At 36.7% G+C, this 23,801-nt stretch overlaps 1 protein-coding gene across 5 annotated transcripts in view; it reads left to right on the top strand.

Moving 5' to 3' along the window:
* Positions 1–23,801, top strand: part of DPH6 (diphthamine biosynthesis 6) — a 271,479-nt gene that overhangs the window by 140,758 nt on the left and 106,920 nt on the right. For 3 of the 5 annotated variants that reach the window (XM_029951822.1, XM_029951824.1, XM_029951823.1), the window contains exons 7-9: positions 11,861–11,955; positions 18,921–19,008; positions 20,468–20,574. In XM_029951822.1, coding sequence (XP_029807682.1) covers positions 11,861–11,955; positions 18,921–19,008; positions 20,468–20,521 — 237 coding nt within the window. In that variant the 3' untranslated portion in view covers positions 20,522–20,574. Of the gene's footprint in view, positions 1–11,860; positions 11,956–18,920; positions 19,009–20,467; positions 20,575–23,801 lie in introns of those variants that run through there. The other 2 variants (XR_003913310.1, XR_003913309.1) reach the window with 1 other exon arrangement.

The raw sequence follows: 23,801 nt of genomic DNA, 5'->3' as shown, positions 1-23,801 counted from the left end.
AACACTCATACTGGCCTTACAAGATGGATAGCATTTTTGACTGGCTGGATTATTTAAGAGTATATTTTGAGTAGTCAGAGAGGAAGTTGAAAAAAGCAGACTGAAAGAGATTTTGAATACTGAAAATAGGATTTAGTTATTTGAACAATGAGAAATAACTGAAAGTTTTAGAGGAAGGCAGTAAAATTCTTAAAAGTGTACTTTAAGGAATTTGACCAGGCAGGAATGTCCATTGATTGTTGTATTTAAAGAGAAGGGGTGAAGGTTGTCCTTCATAGTTATTGGCTCTTTCAATATGTGACATTGAACTTATTTTTCACATTTCTCTGTGTTTCATAGGCGAACTCTTAATTGCCAGTGTCATCTTGTAATAGAATTGAATAATAAGTATTTGTAAGGACTTTTTATATGACCAGTCTATGCTAATTGCTTTAAGGGATACAAAATAAGTAAATGATTTGGTAGTTTTAAAAAATTTTTTTAATGTTTATTTATTTTTGAAAGGGAGAGAGACAGAATGTGAGCAGGGGAGGGGCAAAGGGAAAGGGAGACACAGAATCTGAAGCAGGCTCCAGGCTCTGAGCTATCAGCACAGAGCCCGACGCTGGGCTCAAACTCACAGACTGTGAGATCATGACCTGAACTGAAGTCAGATGCTCAACCAACTGAGCCACATAGGTGCCCCAATGATTTGGTGTTTTTCATGAATTATAGGGCTGATGGGGGAGGGGGAGAAAGGAAGGGGATTGATGGGTATGGAGGAGGGCACTTGTGGGGATGAACACTGGGTGTTATATGGAAACCAACTTGAAAATAAACTATAAGAAAAAAGATAAAAATAAAATAAAAAGTCTAGAAACCTGGATAAAATAAAGCCAGATAAGTTGGTATTTACTATACATGTAATTGGAAGCTAAAAAATGGAAGATGGTTGCATGACCTGGAGTAGCTGAAAATGATATCACTAAAGGGTTAGCACCTAAACTGCTTTGAAGGATGGATAAAATTTCCATGGGTGGTGGCAACAAGTTGAGCCAATATGAATGAAGATTTCTTGGCAAGAAGACATGCAGGAACAATGAGGCACTTGGTTTAAATGGAACTAAGAGCTGGTGTTGTAGGTTCATAAGAAACAGGTGAGGTGGAAATTTACAACCCCAACACAAAGGGCCTTGATCAACGGCCAAGCAATTTGGGGATAAGAAATAACAAGATGTAGAAGGTTCATCAGCAGGGATTTATTTTATTAAGAGATATCTTCAGAAATTTAGTCTGACAGTAGTATTTATGGATTTGGGATGAGAGGAAATTAGAAATGAAAAAGAGTCTAAGACGCTGTTATAGGTAACAATGTAAAGGGTTGGAGTATGATGCCTGCTGACAGTAAGGATCAAGAGCTAGGATAAAATTGAAAGAAAGATTCTGACAGAAGAATAGAAAAGAAATAGGCATCAAACTGCCAGCAGCCAAAAGGAAAGAATTAAAGATTAGTCCACACATAATGACTGGAGAGACTGGAAACACAGATTTTTGCAGAGAACAGGGTTAACAAAGGACATGATAAGCTTGGTCTTAAACCTACTGAGTTTCTAATTATAACATATAAACCAATGACATTTTTTTAAACTATGAGATTGGAGCACAATTGAGATGTTCAGTCAAAACACTAAAGTTCATTTATCAGCATATTTTAGAGTCAGTATACAGCTTCAAGTTCTGGTTTTATTTGGTTCTAAGTTCCATAAACTTTGCAAATCAAGTTAGTTCTCCCCACTCGAAAAGGGAAAAAATAAAATTTGTAGGCATTTTAGGGAGTATATATTATGTGCTGGACAGTACCTTAGGTAGGCTTTCCTTTCATTTGGTTTTATTTTTGACAACAGCTCTTCTATGAGATAGGTACCGTTGTCATCCCCACCTTATAGATCAGCAGTCTCAGGCTCAGAGAGCTGGCCTGACCTAAGATTGCACAGCTAGAAAGCGACCGAGCCAGGGTTTAAACCAAGGATAGTGTCTCCAGCACTACTGCTTTTAACCAGGTGTGCCGCCGGGCTCTCATTGCGCCTCGCTACAAGTATATGCTTTCCTTACTTTTCTAGTAAAGTTTGTATGTACTAAGTGCTTACTAAGTGCCATCCTCTGTGCTAAACGCTCTTTATGCGTTATTGTATTTGATCAACTAATCTATGAGATTGTGACCATTGATGTTTACATTTTATAGATGAGGGGTCATTCAGAGGGTGAGTAGCTTTTCCCATAGTCCCACAGCTGGAGAAAGTAGCAGATGTTGAATATGTGCCTAAATCTGTCTGATTTCAGAATCCATGCTCTTTTTTATTCTTAAAATCATTCTGAGAATTAAATAATTACATCATTTTCTTAACTTTAAGGCATAAAACATATGGTCTTTAATTAACGGTGATAGTGTTGGTTTTAGCAGCAGCAGAATAGCATAAAGGTGATGGTTGAAACCTTGGAGTATATGGGCTATCCAAGGGAATAAGCTGATTGAGAGGAATATATTACAGAGAATCATAAGAGATATTTATAATTTAGGAGGAGCAAGAAGGAGAGGAGTCAGAGAAGCTTAACAATAGCCGAGGAAACATAATAACATGAAACCTGAGGAAGATGACCATGAAGATACGTGACATCATAGTATCATGCCACATAAAACTTGAAAAAGATAAGCTCATTGGAGTTTCCCAGCAAATGTTATTCATGCTCAGAGACCAATAAACACAACCACCATCCACCACTTTCCCAATGAAGAAAGCTGGCAATTTTCCTTAATTCTTTTTAACATTCCTCACTCCATTCAATTACTCACGTACGCAGCCTCCTAACAATATCTCTCACAATACCTGTCCTGTCCTTTCTGTCCTCTCTGCTTTTCCCCAGTTCAGGAAACCCTCACCCCCTGGCTAGATTCCTCCAGCAACGTCTCAGTTCTTTGTGTTTCCTGACTTACTCACCTCCAGCCCATTCTCCACTGATAAACACGTGATCAGCTTTTCCTGCTTACAACCTATCATGGGTTCTCACTGACCTTTGGACAAATTAGCATGACTGATAAAACCCCATAAGATCTGTCCTGTTTCTAGTCAGCCTCATCTCAGCCTCATCACCTAGTTATGATCCGCTGTCCATCCTTACTTAGTTTCTAGGACCCATTATGTGCTCTGGGACTTAATATATGCTGTTCCCTTTGGAACAGTTTCTCCTTCTCTCCCCCACCTCTCCCTCTCTCCCTTTATCCTTTCCTGGTTAAGTCATCCTTCAGATTTCACCTTAAGTTTTATTCTGAGAGGTTCCTTCTGGTTAGGTACTATATTCCCACAGCATCTCATGCATCCACAAAAGCAATCACTACTTTTTATTGTAATTGCTTGTTTAAGTTTCTCTCTGTCTCTCTAGACAATAACTGTGCTATGCAGGATTTATATGTCTGCTCCCATCATTATCCCCAGCACCTAAAACAATGCTAACCTATAGTAGATACTCAATAAATAATTCTTAAGTTCTGTGATTGATATATGCAGCATGAAATTATTTTGTATGTTAAATATATCATATATAAAATACAGTTTTAGCAGCTTTTATAAACCTCATGGTTTTCTGTAGGTGGTGAGAGGGATGAAATGTGATTTGATTTTACTTTGTTTTTCTTTCCAATTTTAAGATGACTAACAGATAAATGAAGTTGGCTTAAAAGAAGAAGAGTCTTGATTTAATGAGAAATTCTCACAATTATGTTTATTAGAATCTTACAAAGGAGTATAACTTAAACAGGGAAACCATATGCCCTTAACTTTTTTAGTTCAATAATCAGTAGCATTCAAATGGAATTGTTATGAGTATGAATATTCATCTATACACAAGTATACCAGAAAAAAATAGAAACATAGAAGTAATTTCCTTTTTATCTACTAGGAATTCACTTTAAAGTGTTCTGACCCTGAGGCTTTTTTATAATCCATGAAATGACCCAAGTCTACCACATCTGTTCAGAATGCTTTTTGAAAAGCTTATCCTAACAACAGTTAGATGGCAAACCAATGTTCACTTTCCCTAAGAGTTTTATCTAAAAGAGAACATAGGGGTGCCTGGGTGGCTCAGCTGGTTAAGCATCCGACTTGATTTTGGCTCAGGTCATGATCTCATGGTTCATGAGTTAAAGCCCCGGGTCAGGTGCTGCTCTGTCAGTGCAAAGCCTGCTTAGGATTCTCTCTCCCCCGACCCTCGCTGCCCCTTCCTCCCTCTCTCTCTCTCTCTCTCTCTCTCTCTCTCTCTCTCTCTCTCAAATTAAAAAAAAAAAACTTTAAAAAAGTTAATGAGAACATAGCACAATTTAGATATACAGAAGCAACGAATATACTTTTTATGCAATGAAAATTATATTGTGTAATAAGTAAAGAAATGATCTTGTTCTGTTAGAAATAATTCAATTGGTTAGAAAACAGCAATATTTCTTTTCAACTGGTTAAGATTCTTTAGAACTTTTAATTTATCTATTGTATTAGCTTTATATCTTTGTATTCATACAAAGCTTGGGACCAAATGGTAGATGTCTGGAAAAATAGCATGTGTGTTAACCTTACCCAATAGCCAGCTGGTCTAAATCTTTTTCTACATAACATTCCCCAAATGGCTGAAAATGGGGCATGGGCAGGGGGGTGGATGTCACATCACTGATTCAGTGGCTAATGAGAAAAGGAAAACATTGACTATCACGTGTGAATTTTATTTACTGTTTCAGATTTCTAAAACTAGGGGATAAAAATCCTGTTTCTAAGGGTAGAAAAAAGAAATCAGTAACTTTCTCTGCCCTTTTACTTGGTAATTCTGATTAGGGGTGGCTTTGTCTCTGGTTCAAATTAGACCTATCAATTCATGTCTTTTGGGCCCTTCTCTGGAAGCATGCATGGGTATCTGAACCATTGGGAGGGCACCCAATTGAGCCACTAAGTACTATGTGGTACACCGTGGGAAGGAACTAGGAGAGAGTCTAAGGAATTGACAAACATAGTCTCATGAGGAAAAGTCACACATGAAAAATTTTAAATTCTAGAGGTACACAGAGATGCAAGGCAGAAATATATCATAGGATAGTCCCACTGACAGTAAAAAGGGCAGTTCCTTTTAAGTTGAAGAAAAGAAAACTAGATGATGGAGTTTATCACTTTATAGTTCATTTTATAAGACTTAGTATGTTTTTTTTTTTCCTTCAGCCAGTCAAGATCCCTTTGAATTTTTATTTTATTTTACCTATTGTATTAGGTTTAAATCTTTATATCCATGCAAAGGATCAGATGAAATGGATGAAGCATTTGTCAGTCAGTCTACAGAGTTTACTTTTTGCTGAATAGGTAGTAGTCAACCCCAAAAAAGTTTTAAGCAGATGAGGGCCATGGTGATATATTGTTAAGGGAAGTTAGTATGTTGACAATATGTAGGGTAGATTGAAGATGGGAAAACTAAGTTAGAAAACAAGAGATGACTGTAATAGTTCAAGTGCGAAGTGATCATGAAGGACGTTAGACTGGAAGGCACTGTCTCATTCATGGCCATGCCCCTAGCATATAGAATAGGATCTGACACTTTGTAAGTACTGAGTGAATCTTCATTGTTCAGTAAATTAATTCATGTAAAATTTTAAAATTTAGGCTCTCTGGCACAAGGAAAGGAAGGAATTAAGTTCTTCAGTTATTTCAAGTTTTCAGTGTGATTAAACCATTACAGAAATAGGGAATTGAGCAGGACGAGAAGGTATTGAGGAAAAATCAAGACCATTGTTTTATTGATGTTAAATTTAAAACAACAAGGCTCCCAAGTGAAATACTCAATAAGAATTTTGAGGGTTGCCTGGGTGGCTCAGTTGGTTAAGCATTCAAAGTTGGCTCAGGTCAAATGTGAGACAGGAAACCATCAAAATCCTCAAGGAGAAAGTAGGAAACAACCTCCTTGTCCTCAACCGCAGCAATTTCCTACTCAACACATCCCCAAAGGCAAGGGAAATGAAAGCAAAACTGAACTCGTGGGACCTCATCAAGATAAAAAGCTTCTGCACTGCAAAGGAAACAATCAAGAAAACTTACAGGCAACTGACAGAATGGGAAAAGATAGTTGCAAATGACGTATCAGATAAAGGGCTAGTATCCAAAATCTACAAGGAATTCACCAAACTCCACACCCAAAAACCAACCCAGTGAAGAAATGGGCAGAAGACATAAAGAGACACTTCTCCGAAGAGGACATCCAGATGGCCTACAGGCACATGAAGCGATGCTCAACATCACTCATCATCAGGGAAACACAAATCAAAACCACACTGAGATACCACCTCACGCCAGTCAGAGTGGCTAAAATGAACAAATCAAGAGACTATAGATGCTGGCGAGGGTGTGGAGAGACGGGCACCCTCCTATACTGTTGGTGGGAATGTAAACAGGTGCAGCCACTCTGGAAAACAGTATGGAGGTTCCTCAAAAAACTAACAATAGAACTCCCCTATGACCCAGCAATAGCACTGCTAGGGATTTACCCACGGGATACAGAAGTGCGGATGCATAGGAGCACATGTACCCCAATATTCATAGCAGCGATGTCAACAATAGCCAAAACATGGAAAGAGCCTAAATGTCCATCACCTGATGAGTGAGTGGATCAAGAAGATGTGGTATACATATATATACCACATACATACATACAATGGAGTATTACATGGCAATGAGAAAGAATGAAATATAGCCATTTGTAGGAAAGTGGATGGAGCTCGAGGGTGTCATGCTAAGCAAAATAGGCAGAGAAGGACAGATACCATATGTTTGCACTCATAGGTCTAACAGGAGAACAGGAGAAACCTAATGGAGGACCAGGGGGAGGGGAAGAGGGCAAGAGAGTTGGGGAGAGAGAGGGATGCAAAACTTGAGAGACTATTGAATACTGAAAAGGAACTGAGGGTTGAAGGCGAAGGGAGGACAAGAGGTGGAGGTGATGGTGGAGGGCACTTGTGGGGAAGAGCACTGGGTGTTGTATGGAAACTAATTTGACAATAAACTACTTTAAAAAAAAAGGGGGGGAGGGGGAAAGAATTTACCAATAAAGCATCTGGGCCTGGGAAAAAAAAACCAAAGTTGACTCAGGTCATGATCTCACGTTCATGAGATCAAGCCCCACATCGGGCTCTCTGCTGTCTGTACTTAGCCCACCTCAGATCCTTTGTCTCCCTCTCACTCTGCCCCTCCCTGCTCATTCTCTCTCTTTCTCTCTCTCTCTCCCTTTGAAATTTAAATAAACATTTAAAAAAATTTGAGGGGCGCCTGGGTGGCTCAGTCGGTTTAGCGTCCAGCTTCGGCTCAGGTCATGATCTCAGGGTTCGGGGGTTTGAGCCCTGTGTTGGGGTCTGTGCTGACAGCTAACTCAGAGCCTGGAGCCTGCTTCAAATTCTGTATTTCCCTCTCTCTCTGACCCTCCCCTGCTCATGCTGCCTCTCTCTGTCTCTCAAAAATAAATTAAAAAAACATTTAAAAAAATTTTTTTAATTTGAGAGGGGACTAATATATGGGAGAGAGATCAATGACCAGGGTTTTTGTTTGAGAACTATTTGCATAGAAGTAATAGATACAGTAGTGGACATGATCCTCAAAGAAGGGAGTATATAGATAACAGAGCAGAAGGCCCAAGGGAAGAGAAATTAGCCTAATAGAGAAAAAATAATGTATATTGAGTGCTTCCTATGCACTTAAGAGCCTTTGTATGGATTATTTATCTGTTTTAACAGTCACAGTACACTTAGAATGTAGTACCTAGGAAAATGGAAATTCAAAGAAGGTAAGCAATTCATCCTAGGTTCTCTGCCTAATAAATGTTGGAGCCAGTATATGAACCTAGATCTGTCTATCCCTGGTTTCCATCTTGGAGAAACTATTCTCTGGCCATGAATTTTGCCTATCTTCTCCACTAAATTCTTTAACGTATTTACAGTAGTTATGTTATAGTTCTTGCTACTGAGTCCCGTATGTGGTTAATATTGGATCTGTTTCTGTTTGTTTGTGTATTGATTATAAGTCACAGTTTTCATTTTTTGACATCTCATTTTTTTACATATTTTATGGTAGATACTGAATAAAAAAGAAGAGTAGAGAATAAAGCAAATAATATCCCCCCGCCCCCCAAACTAAACCCCTCCTCTGTCTGACAGCTAATCTGGGATGTTTATTCTGTTTAATCTCCAGTTGAGCTGGATCTCACCTGAGGTGCATTTTGTTTCAGTTTACTACTTCTTTCACATGCTTTAAGAGTAGAATCAGGGCTCTTCATTTATCAGGGCTTGTGGTCTGTGCTCAGTGAGTCTAGATTTCTCTCTTTCTCTCTTTCTCTCTCACTCTTTTCCTCTTTCCCTTCCTACCCTCCTCCCTCCTTCCCTTCTTCCTCCCTTCCGTCCTCTCCTTCTGCTTTACTGTCCTGCCACCAGTGTTTTATGCCTTTTCATAGGCATATTGCTCTGAGCCTCTCCTTGCCTTCTTCCTGGCCTTCCAAACCTTGGAAAAAATCTTTCAGTTTTCCTCTTTGTCCCCATCCTCTGGCACAGTGAAAACTCAGTAGAAAAGACTAGATGAGCAGTTGTTCCCAAAGGGATCTCTCTCTCCTCTTCGGTCCTGGCCCCGGACTTCTGCATGTAGCTGCTCTGTGCAGTTGGTTAAAGCCTTTGGGAAAGAATTGGCAGACTACACCGACTCCCTTAGTCGCCTCTAATAAGCCATTGCAGAAGTGCACAGATCATCATGTGTTTGACTGTTTTCTACAGACGCTGATCGAAATCTCTCTGTGGAAGTATGCTATTGGCCCTTTAGGAAAGCGGCCATGCATCTTCACTCACCTAGGAAAGGCTCATCCCAATCTGGAATTTAGTTCATCTATATTTCTTTGCATCCTTAACTCTCTGTATATAAAACAAAAAACCATGATTTTGTAACCTGTCTGGCATATTTTTGCTGTTATGGTGAAAATAACTGTCTTTTCCACTTTTTACAACTAACTGAAACTATTAAATATAGCTTAACCATTAATGAATATTAGACCTTAGTGAAGAAATATGAAAAATATTTTTTATTTTTCAATGTAGGTTGCTATTTTATGTACTTAAAATTCGAAAAGAATGATGATAATTTAGTGAGAAACTAAACTTTAAAAAACTGTTACCTATTTAGCATTTTCAGTGACAGTAAGATTGATAGAAAAATTTATCAAAGAGAATTGCAAAACTGCATTTGGAATGATTAACTACTAGCGTGCAGTAAGGGCAATTTTGAGTTGAAACCAGACACGGACTTGAGACATGTTAGAGACATGTTGCAACTTTATTAAGTTGCAACGTTCTGTGAACAGTGTATTAGTAACACAGACTTCACAGATTTTAGAAGAGTAAAGTGAATATTGTGTACCACAAACATGTCTCTGGAATGAGCTCATCTAGTTTCTCCACTTCCCTAAACTGACGCTGTCTATACATCATGCTTTGGTGTTACAAGGATGAGGATTTCTAATAGAATGCTATGTCCTAGCAGAAGATTCACTACAGAGAGTGGTTGACTAGCATAGGCTTCCCTTGAGAAAGTTCTCTTAAAATGTCAAAGGGCCTTGGAGCTAGCTAACAGCAAGCCAATAAAGTTGGATTTTTCTCTGAGGACTTTTGTCTATTAGAGCTTGAAGCTAGTAGAGTTTAGAATGGCTGCAAAAGATGTCCTAAGCATTCGTATTCAAGACTGCTTCTTGGCTCATCAGCTGTAAAGACCACTGAGCTCTTTATTCAGACTTCTTGACTTAGAATCTGTGTTCATGCGGATGAATCAATAATAGAAAGGGAGAAGAGACTGTGTATGTTTATTTACAGAAGCATCATCACTGTTTCATTATCTTGTGGTATTGAAATATAGGGTGTAGGATATTCGATAAGCTTTAAGAGATCAGGGATATTGTCTTTTTTACTTTTGGATCTCCCTCATCTAGCGTGGCCTGCCTAATAATAATTTTTCAGTAGATACTAGTTGAAGAAGTGATTACATGAATACGATGGAAATACTGTGTGTGAAATGAAAATATCACTGGATACATCCAAATTTTAGATTTCCTAGTACTGGCAGTCTTTTTACAATGATACTATGTTGGTCTTACATAGCAGGTTACATTATTTTTACTAGAGACTAGTAGAACTACTTCAGTAGGATAACAGCAATGCCGACTTTAATTTAAAAATCCAGCTGCTCTTTGGTGGTATAGAAAGCATGCAAAGCTTAAATAAAGCATTTTCCAGTTAAAGAAAAGCTAATAATTGGTAATGTGTACTCCCACATAAAAAGACTGACCATAAAGGTGAGCTTAGAAGGTTCACTTCGTGGAAAGGTGTTGGAACGAGAAGACCACTGAAAAGGAGATTAGTAAAAAAGAGCACAGGCTCTAGCTGGTAGAACAAGGAGACATCACTGAAACCCATATCCCATTATTGTTTCTACATTTTTATTGCAAAGCAGATACTAATTTGAGTTAATATGGTAAAGTAAACTATTTCTGTTATCGCTCCCAAATGGACCAATGGCCATAATTCTGCCTTGCAGATACTCTACTTCATGATTCAACATAGTAAAATTCCTGCTTTGCTCTTGTGAGCTCATATAGCAAAGGCCACCCAGTTTTCTTTCCTTCACTTTTCTTACTGTTTGGCTTTACAGTGTCTTTCACATTACTGCTGATCCTTGGAGAGGACAGTAGAATTCTCACAAACCCATGCTTTAATTCCCTAAGGGCACATAGTCAAGACTTGAAATGTAATCGATTCAGAATTACAGCACAACCACAAAATAAGCAAAGAAATAAATACATAGCTATTCAGATAAAACTGAAGACTTATGCCATATGTCCCAGCACTGGCAGTAACAGTGAGCATCAATGGAATCACTCTTCCTTTGGGCAGTGAGGATTCTGGACTAGGAGAGGCTATAAGCAGAGAAAGCTATGGGAATTCAGAACAAGGGAGATGGAATCATAGTCATAAAGTGTCTACACAAGAGCAGGAAGAGCCTCGGACACAGCCAGTGAGAGTGTTCCCCAGCACCGATTCTAGCCATCCACCAGCCCAATAGGAGATTAATTTACTGTTAGTATCAGGATCATTTAAATAATTCAGCTTATATTTAATGCAAATCACAGGTTGTTTATTTCTTTGCTTGCTTGTGTGGTTTATAACTTCAGACTTAGACAACATGATAAGCTGTCCCAACGTTTCTTGGAGTTAGACCTGCCTAAGACTTGTCTACAGTTTGGAACGTGACTAGTTCTTGGTACCCTTGGAACTTCACTAATAATAACCTCAAGCATAATAGCCATGTCTGTGACTCCTTTCTATTCACAGGCCAAAGGAAAGGCCTTAGATTGCTTTCTCTGTGTCTCCGAGAAATGGCCTAGTCATGACCTATTTTTTCCCCATTCACATGTAGGTCAAAGGGCAGGAGGGAAGCTCAGTTTGGCTGCAGATATTCCTCCTTAGCCTCCTTTGAATCTAAAGCAAGTATCATTCCTGACATTATAGTAATCTCTAAGTTCACTCATTATACATAAACTGTTGATCCTTTACCTCTTTTTGTAAGGATTTGGGGATTACTAAAATTCCTATGCTTTATGATAACATTTTAAACACATGTTTTAAGTGGAAATATAAAGTTATTTTCATGTTGCTTGTGATATATTTTGGAATTAAAGTTTCTTGAGTGGATCTTTTTAGGGGAAAATGACATTAGTTAAGTGACCATTTTTGCGGTCTAATTTTAAGTTTCCTGTTTTGTCGTTGTTTTCCTCGTTTTAGCTTTCTAAGAAGTACGGAGTCCATGTTTGTGGAGAAGGTGGAGAGTATGAGACGTTCACTTTGGATTGCCCTCTATTTAAGAAGAAAATAATTGTGTAAGATATCTTTTCAGCATTTTCTTCCCTTTCCTTAAATTTAAGTGATGGAAGCAACTTAACATTAAGCTCGAGGCAACTTTTGTTGGGAGAAATAGAACATGTCCTACAAGTTCACAAACACTCAATTTGTTTAATACCAGTGAAGTTGTCTGAATACCTAAATCAATACCTGACAAGACGAGGCCTTCATAGAAGGCTATAAACTTTTTAGACATTGCGCTTTCGTTTACTTGCTGATTATGCCCTGCAGTAAAACTGGTACCTACACACTGACACTTTTATCCTTTCATGAAGTGTGAATAGCCTGTATTATTTATCTTTCATTACAGCTACATTTGATAAACTGCCACATCAGTAGCCTGTGGGTTCCATTAACTCCATCCTCTTTTTCCTTTTTCTTGGCTTTAACAACTTGGAATAGTAATGCTAAGCATTTCTCTGTTATTGTTTGGGATTATTTTTACATATAAACTTTGTTTTTAAATGAATTCAGTTTATGGTGAGCACTGTGATTTCTTTGCCATAGATTGTTAAAATCAGTTTAGTGAAAAACAAGAACTTTTTTTCCTCAGTTTGTTACATTGTTTTCCATACTCTAAATTATGTCACTCTTCTCCTATGATAACGAACACTTTATCTGCTTTTCCTAAGCTCTTATTCTTGAAAAAGATTGGCATAATTATGCTTGATTTCAGAAGCCTCATCTGATGAAAGATTAGAATCCCGTATTGATAAACAGCTTCAACATGTTCACCACTAAGGGGTGGGTTTTTTGATACATATTAATAATGAGTGGAGGAATCAGCTAAGAAAATGAAGACAACTCTAGGTGAATTGTCTAAACAAATACATTTGTGTAGTGAAACATGACCAGGACACTTTCATTATCACGTATGTAATAATCATCCATTCTTACTACTTTCATGTTCTTCTAACTTCTTTTCCTTTAATCAACAATAATTTATTTGGCAAATATTTATCAAGTATCTATTATTTCTAAAGCATTCTACTGGGCTTCATTGTTATGCAAAGATAGTGGGGCACCTGGGTGGCTCAGCAGGTCCAGATCTTGATTTTGGCTTAGGTCATGATCGCACCGTCATGAGATCCAGTTAGATGTTGGACTCCACCCTGGGTGTGGAGCCTGTTTGGGATTCTGTCTCCTCTCTCTACCCCTTCCCCCCACCCCCCGCTCACACTTGCTCTCTCTCTCTCAAAATAAATAAATAAACATTAAAATAAAATATAGCTCCTGCCTTGGAAGATTGAATGGAAGATACATCTATATATAATTTAGATACAAAATGGTAAAGGATAAAAGTTATAAGTTCATAGATGGGAGATCCTTCTGCTAGGTACTCTGATCATGATTCCTGAATGAAGTGTACATTAGGTCTTACTCTATAAAATACTACTATTTGGTGATTCAGGAAGAGTGTTTGCATGCTAGGGTGAAATTACAATATAATGGGAAACTTGGAATGTATTTGCTTATTAATATGGGACTAAGTAAATTAGTAAATACAGAACAAAGCACAGTAAGAGAAAAATGCCAGAGACGCAAACTTTTCCCATTACTTGACAACTTGAGGTCTTAGAAGTCTTAGAACAACTTAGAATTCTAAGAGATGTACTGCTTTACACTACATAACCAGAAGGTCTGTTTATTATAGTGCTTTAGCCCTGAACACTGAATCTTTTGTAGACATCATTTGTGGGCACAAAACCTGAGCCTGACCAAGACGATAGCATGAGGGAAATGAGTCGTGCTATCATAGAGAGGGATGTCAGGGGAATGCACAGAACCCTCTAGTGCCGAAATGAGCTGTTCGGTTCAATTGAATAATCATTTATTGAGATGAATGATGTGGGTGGAGCTCTGCAAGCTACTGCCCTGCCCTGTAGGAGTTCTTCCTGTAACAGGAGAGGTGGGTAAGTCAGCCGTACCAAAGTGCTCACATAGCAGGTGTGTATCTTGAGAACACAGAGGTAGCACTGTGTTTTTACTTCTACTCACTTATCAGTTAATCACTAATATAATTCCAATATTTAAACATATTCTCTGCTTTTCTCTTCACAGGCCAAGCCTCACCTTCTCTTCATAACTTTCTTACTTGATGCCTTTTCTCTAGGTTGCCTTCCTATTTTTCCCCTCTTGGCTAAATCCTTCCTTTTTTTTCTTTTTTCTTTTTTTTTAATTGAAGTATAATTGACACACAGTGTTACATTAGTTTCAAGTGTACAACATCGTGATTCTGCAAGTCTACACATTATGCTCTGCTCACCACGAGTGTAGCCACCATCTGTCACCATACAGCACTATCACAGTACCACCGACTGTATTTCCTGTGCTGTTTAAATCCTTCCATTTTTAAAGGTTTTTGCTGCCATCCCCTCCAGTGCCTGTTCTCATACATGAACTCTGAGAACACAGAGCTGTTACTAATAAGTGTTCGTTAAATATTGTTGAATTCATTTGTCATTTATCTGTTACTTATCCTATTTTCACTTACTTTTATGTGTTCCTTTTTAGGTTATAATTGGAAGTTATAGGTTGAGACATATCCTAGGTTATGGAAAAAGAATGTCACCTATAATATATAAACTCTTTCTTCCTCTCTAAAATAGAAAATGTCCTTATCACACTTAACTAGTAAGCACTCAGTATGATGAATATGCATGGCACATTCTAAAACTATATGTGGGGTCACCTGGGTGGCTGAGTAGGTTAAGTGTCCAACTTTGGCTCAGGTCATGATCTCATAGTTTGTGGGTTTGAGCCTTGTGTCAGTCTCTGCGCTGACAGCTCAGAGCCTAGAGTCTGCTTTGAATTCTGTCCATCCCCCCCTTTCCCACTTGCACTCTGTCTCTCTCTCTCTTAAAAATAAATACATCTTTTTAAAAAGTTTTTTTAAATAAAAAAATAAAAATAAAACTATGTAAATGAAAGTTATTTGATTTAGAGATGATACAATTAAAAGATAAGTTTAGTTCTTATAACTGTTTGTTAACAATTGACCATTAATAATACCAGATCTTGTAACTTTGAATTCATTCCTTGGACAAATTTAACAATTTCTCCTGTTCTCTTTGATTTAATAGTTGTCTGCCGCAGTTAGCATAAAACTAATTGATTATTTGAAATCTCATTTCAAATGTCTGAATCTTTTTTTTATGAGGAGAAGACCAGAAACGGGAGAAAAATTAAACTTTTACTTACAAAATGATTTGATTATTATTGGGGATTTTTTTTTCAAAAACACAGATTGAATTCTTTTTGTATAATGAAGTAATTTAGAGAAATCAAGGTGGTTCTGGAAGTTTATAATATACATTTTGCCTCAATAAACATTTTTTATATCTTTCAGGAAAGACATAGCAGTCTTTGTCTGAAAGTAATTTTAAAATTTTCTAACTATAACATTTTACAATTCACTCTTCATGTCAATTAGAATGTGATTATTCACTTCTGAATACAGATTTTTAGTTCAGAAAATAAAGGTGGGGGGGGGGGTTTGGTTTGTTCTGTTTTTGTTTTGCTTGTTTGTTTTTCCAGAGAGGCCTTGAGGTCTTTAAGAAAGGAGGCTAATTGGGACACCTGGGTGGCTCATTCAGTTAAGTGTCTGACTTTAGTTTTGGCTCAAGTCATGATCTCACAGTTTGCGAGTTCAAGCCCTAATTGGGCTACATGCTGACAGTATGAAGCCTGCTTGGGAAACTCTCTCTTTCCCTCTCTCTCTGCCCCTCTCACTCTTTGTCTGTCTCTCTCAAAAGTAAATAATTTTTTTTTTAAAAAAAGGAGGATAATTGCAGGACAATTATAGATCCTCAAAGAAAGAGACTACTTTCTTATTACTTAATTTAAATTTATATGTATGTGTACCAGACATAAAAAGTGAGCCCTTAATGTTGTATTAATTGGTTTTCTTCCATCAATGAACATATTTTTAAAATGTCACTATTTGATATAACTCCATCTTTCCACTTGAATTTTTAGTATTACAATGCTACTAATGTAAAGTTGCTACCCATGGAATGGATCAATGAATGGATGGAAGGAAGAACGTGAAGGAAGGAAAAAAGGAAGGGAAAGAGGGAAGAAGAACTAAATTCTATGGTTAAAATACTTTGTACTCATTTTCCTTACCTACTCCTTATTTTCTACCCACTCAAGACATAATTCAGCAAAGAGCATCATAGTGTGACATTTAGCAGTAAGGATGAATTAAGTCCTTACCTACCTTCTGATGTCTACCTGTATCATCTGGGAATTTATTTAAATTTATGAACTATTTTCCTTATATTTACATTGTTAGACCTCTTAAGTGTTATCTTTATTATGCTAGAGATCCTATATTCTATTGTTGGTGTATATATACACATGTTTACATACAGTATGCACATATGAAAAAATATATATTCATGTGAAGATAGGTAATTGAAAAATTAGTATGAGTTTGTGAGAGTTCAATAGGGTGTGTGTAGATCCTTAACAAAGTTTGATTATATAATCAAATATTCAACAAATGTCTGATAAATACCAGGCAATGTACTCTGTTTTGAGCCAAGAGAGGTGGGGTGGGGGAAAGTCAGACAAAGGTGATCAAAACCTGATCCTTCTATAAGAAGGAAGGCAAGCATACAAATACATAATTATAGTGTAGTGGATGTGCAAGGGAAAGTCTGCAGACGTATAGGAGTAAACTAGGGAAGGCTTTGCAGAAATGACACTGGAGATGTCTCCAAAGGTAAGTGGGAGTCCACAGAGAATATCGCTTACAGTTGTCTTTTTAGAAGAAGGGTAGGAACAAAGACCATGGCTGTGTCTCAAGAGATAATGTCAGGGTTTTTTTGTTTTGAAGTGAGAGGAGAGGGCCTGACCTCACACCTTGGGAGCCTCACCTGACTCACCTGTCCTTTTGAAGTTGTAACTAGGGGTAAGCCTAATGCAGCAGTGAAAAGGAACATGGGCTAGACCCCTTGGCTGTAAAGAAGCCTCACTTGTAGAAGAGGTAGTGACCAGCCTGACTGTTTGTATTCATAGGGAAAGGATGGAAGAGTAGCCAACTGGAAAACGTTTTTGTTGTGACGCAGTTGGTCTTAATTTTCTGGGTAACTCAGTATATTCCAAAAGGGTTAAGAAGAGCAATAGTAGCATTATTCTGTTGGAAACTAAAAACTGTTCATTTGAGATCTAGTCTCTTCCAACTGGCTGGCTTTGTATAAGTAAATGAAGTGATGTTAGTCAATTAGAGATTATGGGTTTAATAGAATTCATAAAAATCATATTCTTTAGTGCTTAGAATATTCTGTATTTTCTCTGGACAACTATCTTTATTCAGAATGCAGTAATTACATTTATTAAATGAGCTATTTGCTGTCAACCTTCTGTTTCTGGTGGAGATAACTGGCATGAGAAGGCAGTTTCTGACACCCTTTCTACTGACATAGCATTGATTCTGGGTTAATCATAGTTTTGGTGCACTCCATTGTCAAGACCAAGCTGCCTAGATGAGGCATAATTAAGGCTCAGGGTCAGTATCCCAGGCTGAGATTGGAAGCAGGGAGATAGAAATTTAATGTAAGAGTGAGACTGTACATAGGGATTGGAATCTGAATCTGATTGCTGAGCCAAAACAGTATCAGAAGAAGTAATTCTGGAGTAAGTAGGAAAAATAAGACTAGAGCTAACAAGCCAGAGGGCCACATGGGAGAAACTGCGAGGGCCTCCTTGTGTTCTCTTGCTCCTCCTCATTATACTCGAGACATCTTTTGGTTGATGTAGCCTATGAAGGCAGGTTATATCTTTCTGTCACGCTCCTGACTCGTTAATAATTCTGTTTCTTTTATAAGTCGCTTTCCTTGTAATGTCACAGAAGCCTTTTTTAATGTTATTTTTCCTAAGCACTAACAAGAGGCATATTTGATATTAAAAGTTCATGAGTGGTAGTTGACTTTTTTAATCATCAAACATTTTTTTCTATCTCTGATCTTTCAAAGGGGAAAGTAAACAGATTTTGTGCATGAAAATTTAATATTTTGGAGCCAAGTTTTTTGGGGTTCCTTTTATTGCCATTAAATAACTTTACATTACAAAAGTTGACTCAAAAATAACTTACATTAGTTGCAAAGTCAAATAAAGTAACAATTTATTTTGCTATCCTACAAAGGTTAGAATGCTAGCAATGTAGTAATATAAACAATGGAACTAGTTCCCAAGGCATTAAAGAGATATGGAGACTTTCTATTTTTAAAATTTTGGCTGAAATGCAAAACACTATTGCTTTCTTAGTAAACAACAATAAAAAATAATTAGTTATTAGAACTTCACACATCTTAGTTATTCATATGTGCTTTACAGGGTATCTTTGATAAAAGTTGAGTTAATTTACATGTATCCATATGGTGCCGGCAAGCAGTTCATACCATTTTACCTGAATGTGGTAATTACTGTGTCAGACAATCAATTTTAATAGCAGTGATATTGCAGTGTGAAGAGTTCACCTAGAGCTTAAAACCATCACCAGCACTGCTTTTGTGAAGGATAATTGAGATTTTGTGTGAAACACTGAACGAATTACCTCTTGAAAATGAAAGGAATAATGAAGATAAAGCGCTATTGTTTAATGGTTAGCCCCTACCAAGCAAATTTGTGAAAATGAAATTGAATAGGAATTTTAAGTCTCAAAAATGTTCAGAGAGCTTTGAGTGAACCTGAACGTTGAACTATGTGTCACTATAAAGACAAAAAGCTTCGTTACTTTTTCTTGGAAAGTTAGTTTCTTTGATCCTTTTCCCAACTAAAAATTGGATTATTAAAAATAGATGCTAATCACTACATATTGTTCACCAGTGGAAACAAATACAAAAGGGTTATTTCGGTCTCTGTAAGACACTAGCAGAGAACAGTTTGCCACAATTTATGTAGTCAGTAAATGTATTATAAAATTTTTCTGTTTTAGGGATGCATCAGAAGTGGTCATACATTCAGCTGATGCATTTGCACCTGTTGCTTATCTACGCTTTCTGGAATTGCACTTGGAGGACAAGGCAAGTAAATCTAAGATTCAGACTCCCAGTGATTTTAAGAGAAAGTTGAGATACATGACCTTGCTCTGTGTATATAATTCTATAACAACAGCTAAAGGGTAAAAAAAAAAAAAAAGCATTTTGTTGTTATTGTTGTTAGTGATATTTTTCAGATCCTCAGTGAAGAATTTTGCAAATCCTTCTGTTTTGAGAACTCCATATGATGCAAAAGATTTTACATTTCTGAAGAGTTTGCAATTCAGTTGAAAAGGGAGTCATATATACATTAAGTAGTGAGAAGACAGGACATTATATAATCAAATACTAATCATCTAGTAAAATAAAAATTAGTTTATTGTACATAAACCTGACAGGGAAGGTTTGAGGATGAATTGGAGCTTCATTATTTGAGGTTTAGGAGTGAAGGAAAAGGGGGTGCCTGGGTGGCTTGGTCAGTTAAGCATCCAACTTCGACTCAGGTCATGATCTCATGATACATGAATTCAAACACCATGTCAGTCTCTGTGCTGACAGCTCGGAGCCTGGAGCCTGCTTTGGATTCTGTGTCTGCCTCTCTCTCTCTGCCTCCCACTCACACCCTGTGTCTCTCTCTGCCTCTCTCTCAAAAATAAATAAAACATTGAAAAATATTTTTAAAAAGAGTGGAGGAAAAGAAGAAACAAAATATTTTCCAAAAATATCCATGAGAACAGAAGTACAAGTGAAAGATGGAAAGTGAGGCAGAAGTGTGATAAAGAGTTTTATTTTAAATACCTTGACTGTCAAGATACAGCAGAATGTCTCTTTAAAGATGTATTATGGAATAGGTAAAGATCTGGATTAGACCCTTTGATTAAAAGGTCCACTCCTGGAGATGTAAAGGATCAGGAAAGGTTTCCAGCATCTTTCATGTTCTGTCACCAAGTCTTGAGACACACCAAGTTACATATATGATGGGGAATATGAAGAATGAAGAGTTTAATGAGGATTGGCGAGTAAAGGAAAAAGAATGGTTACTCCAGAAATCTTAGGATGAGTTTCCAAAGTTAGAGAATAATTATTAGTGTCCAGAAAAATTAGGATTGACAGGATTGAAAGTAAGTCACAATGAATTAAGCTAGAAGATGGTTATGGTGACCTTTTTCCAAAAAGCTGGTAATCCTCAAGAAAATGAAGTTGTACTATCCAAATCTCATTCATATCCAATGAAAGGAACTTCTTACCTTCTAGGTCTCTGCTACTATTGCTGACATCTGCATGCACAGAAAATAAAAACCACTGAATTCTTGTTTAGACACATCAGCCATGATAAGTTCAGTTTTACATATATAGCTCATTATTCAATTATTGCTTTAGTATTTCATTGATTTTCACAGTCCATTTGCCCTCTTGAAAAAAAGAATGTGATTTCATTAAGGTGGCATATTCACTGACACTGAATAAATATGGTAAGTTTTCCTTCTTCTTTTTTTTTTTTTAGGTGTCCCCAGTGCCTGACAACTACAGAACATCTAGTTATATACATAATTCTTAAAAAGCATTTTTTTTATTCTAATGGAAACATTGATTAATTGGGGAAATGTGAAAGCCTTGTTCATTATTATTGGCAACTTCTTCAGGATTCACTTTCTCTGACTTTTGTTAGCATGTCCTATCCATAACCTCTGCATTATATGTGCCGTTTCCCCCTTTTATTTCATCTTCCTCTCTAACTTCTGTAACACTTCTTTGCTTTTATCACACTAGTTTATTTTCCTCTCTCTTCCCTGCTCTCATCTCGACCAGTTATTATAATGATGCAGAGCATTTGAAAATCGGATGAAAAGGCAATCACTTTATTTAGCCAATCAGGTTTATTCTACTGGGTGTCACCAACATGGTTTATCATTTTTGTTTTGATACAGTATTCATTTTATCAATATTATTGGACAATCAGGAAGAATATCATTAACTCTTACTGGTTATTTTGTAACATTAAGAAACACATTTTTTATTTCCAAAAGGAAAAAGTCTCTTCAACAAATGGTGTTGGGAAAACTGGACAGCAACTTTCAAAGGAGTTAAACTGGACCACTTTCTTATACCATACACAAAAATAAATTTAAAATAGATAAAAGACCTAAATGTGAGACCTGAAACCATAAAAATATTAGACGAGAGCACAGGCAGTAACCTCTTTGACATCATCTCTAGCAACTTCTTTTTAGATATATATCCTGAGGCAAGAGAAACAAAAGCAAAAATAAACTACTGGACTTCATTGTCAAGTTCATTGTGTATAAATCTTGAACTCATTTTCCCCTCCAACTGTCCTTTCTCCTTATTTTTGTTATTTAACACAACTGTTTCTCCCCTGGTAACTCAAGAAAAGAATACTGGCATCATTTCTTACAGCTCTCTCTCTTTTACTGTGACATTCAGTTGGTTTTCTAATTCTTTACATGCTAGTCTAACATATCCCATTTCCATGCCCATCTCTCTAGTGAGAGTCACATCTTGCCCAAACTCTTGGACAACATACAACTTTTTTAGGTGGACTCCTTGCTTTCATTATCCCCATCTTGATGTTTCTTCCTAGATTTTATTTCCCTACACAAAAATGTGTAATACAGCTACATTTTTTTCCTAAATAAAGAAAGATGCTTAGCCACGAACTGAATACTGTCTAACATGTTAACCAGAACGTCCTTTCTCAGTCTTGCTCTCAGGAACCCCCGCCCCCCCCACATGTATCCTTTACTCCGGAAGAATGGAACCATTGGATAGATACTCTCTTACTGTGCCTTCCTCTTTTCTTTTCTCTTGCCTTTGCTTTTACGATCTTATGTATTTTCCTTTCTTCTTCACTTTCTTTAACTGTTTATATCCTGCCCATGATATTCATGGCAGATTGAGCTTGAACTATATTCATAGCTCCACCGATGAACTGCCCTAACACTTTGTTTCTTCCTTTCTTGTGACAAATAACTTCATCAGCTTTATCTTATAATGTTTAAAGACTTATTATTTCTACTAGGTCATAAATTTCTTGAGGACTGTTCCCTTTTTATCTTTATACTCTCTGTAACAACTATTAGTTCTGGAATAAGATTTTTGAACTTAGAATTGATTGTTATTTTCTTCATTTTTTCTTCTTACAGAATTTTATAGACATGTGCTTCCTTTTCATGTTGCATACCATTTAATGAAAGTCACTTTCTTGTTTATTTTTCTTCTATCTTGTTAGAGGGGGAGAAATGCTGCAATCAAACTAGAATGTAAAATACATTACATTTAGACAGGTTGTTAGTGGAAAATTTAAATTATCACTAAGATTTTCACTTTACATATGGTGACCCTTAAACTTCTTTATCAAATAACTAATCTAGTTAAGTTTTATCTTTAAGTTAAAATTGTAAAGTTATTTATGTGAGTATAAAACTTACATCAACTTAACAGGGGACCCTAAACAAAATAACTGAATAATGGAAAGCTCCAGGTTAAAAAATGGGGAAATATATTAAAATTTCTTTGGGGCCCAGACTTTATTGCTTATGGCAAACTTGGTGCTAAAACGTACCATACATCACTACAGTGGCAGCCTTGAGAAAATGAAAAACACAAAGCTTTACATAAATCAGCCAAAAGATCATATTAAAATGCATAACCTTTAACAGAAGAATCAAGACTTTTACTTTTCACCATTACAAGCTTTTTCTTCCCTATATAGTTGTTTTAGATTTTCCAAACAGCTTTATGGGAAATAATATTTCAAATTAATTATTGGCAAAGCCACTGCATATTTAAAGAAACATGTTCACAGAAATTTAGCCTCAGTTTTATTAATGGACTCTACTATTGCCTAGTACTTAATTTTGATTTTTATTAAAATAGTCTTATGGGACAATTATGTATTTTACATAGTTGTAAAAGCCCACATTCCTAGAAGTTACAACCTTTGAAAATACCATAGCCTCATAGTCTATTCTTGGCTCTTTCACTTTATTTTGCTTTATTTCAAAATGTCATCATGTATTTTGAAAAACTTTATAACATTAAACTATCTCTGCACTTCTACTTTGTGCTTCAATTTAACAAATACCTATGAGCACCTACTCTGTTTAAAAAATCTGTTAGGCCCCATGGAATTCACTATAAATAAAGACAAATTACAGTGTAATTTTAATTCTAACTTCTAACTGAAGTTACTCAAACTGAAGTTATTCATGATTATCATGACAGATACTAGTCCATCTAGAGTGATGTAGAATTTGGTCCTGTTTCTCTGAAAAATATTGGTGGAGGCAAGGAGCTTACATATTTATTTATATTTGAATGAGAATAGTAGGGGTGGGCATATAATAACCAGAGTGATAATATTGGTTTCTTTGAGGGAAAGGGTCATGAAGAGGGAAAATAGAAAAGCTTAATACTTACATATCTGTAATTTGTGATATCTTATAATGAGCATATACTTGTGAATTTTAAGTATTTAATTAAGAAATTAACTTCAGGGGGTGGGGTGGAGATTGAGTAGTGAGTTTTAGTGCTAAATAAATATTTAAATATAATTCTGCAACATTTTAGTAGTCTAAGTAGAAAAAGACATATTAGGGCCCTTTAAAACTTGCCATAGACATGGAAGGAGCCTAAATGTCCATCACCTGACGAATGGATCAAGAAGATGTGGTATATATTCACGATGGAGTACTACATGGCAATGAGAGGGAATGACATATGGCCCTTTGTAGGAAAGTGGATGGACCTTGAGGGTGTCATGCTGAGTGAAGTAAGCCAGGCAGAGAAGGACAGAAACCATATGTTTGCACTCATAG

Source organism: Suricata suricatta, chromosome 9, assembly GCF_006229205.1.
Source record: "Suricata suricatta isolate VVHF042 chromosome 9, meerkat_22Aug2017_6uvM2_HiC, whole genome shotgun sequence".
NCBI classification, from domain to species: domain Eukaryota; kingdom Metazoa; phylum Chordata; class Mammalia; order Carnivora; family Herpestidae; genus Suricata; species Suricata suricatta.
Note: the sequence above shows the minus strand (reverse complement) of the source record. Positions and strands in the feature narration are given on the sequence as shown.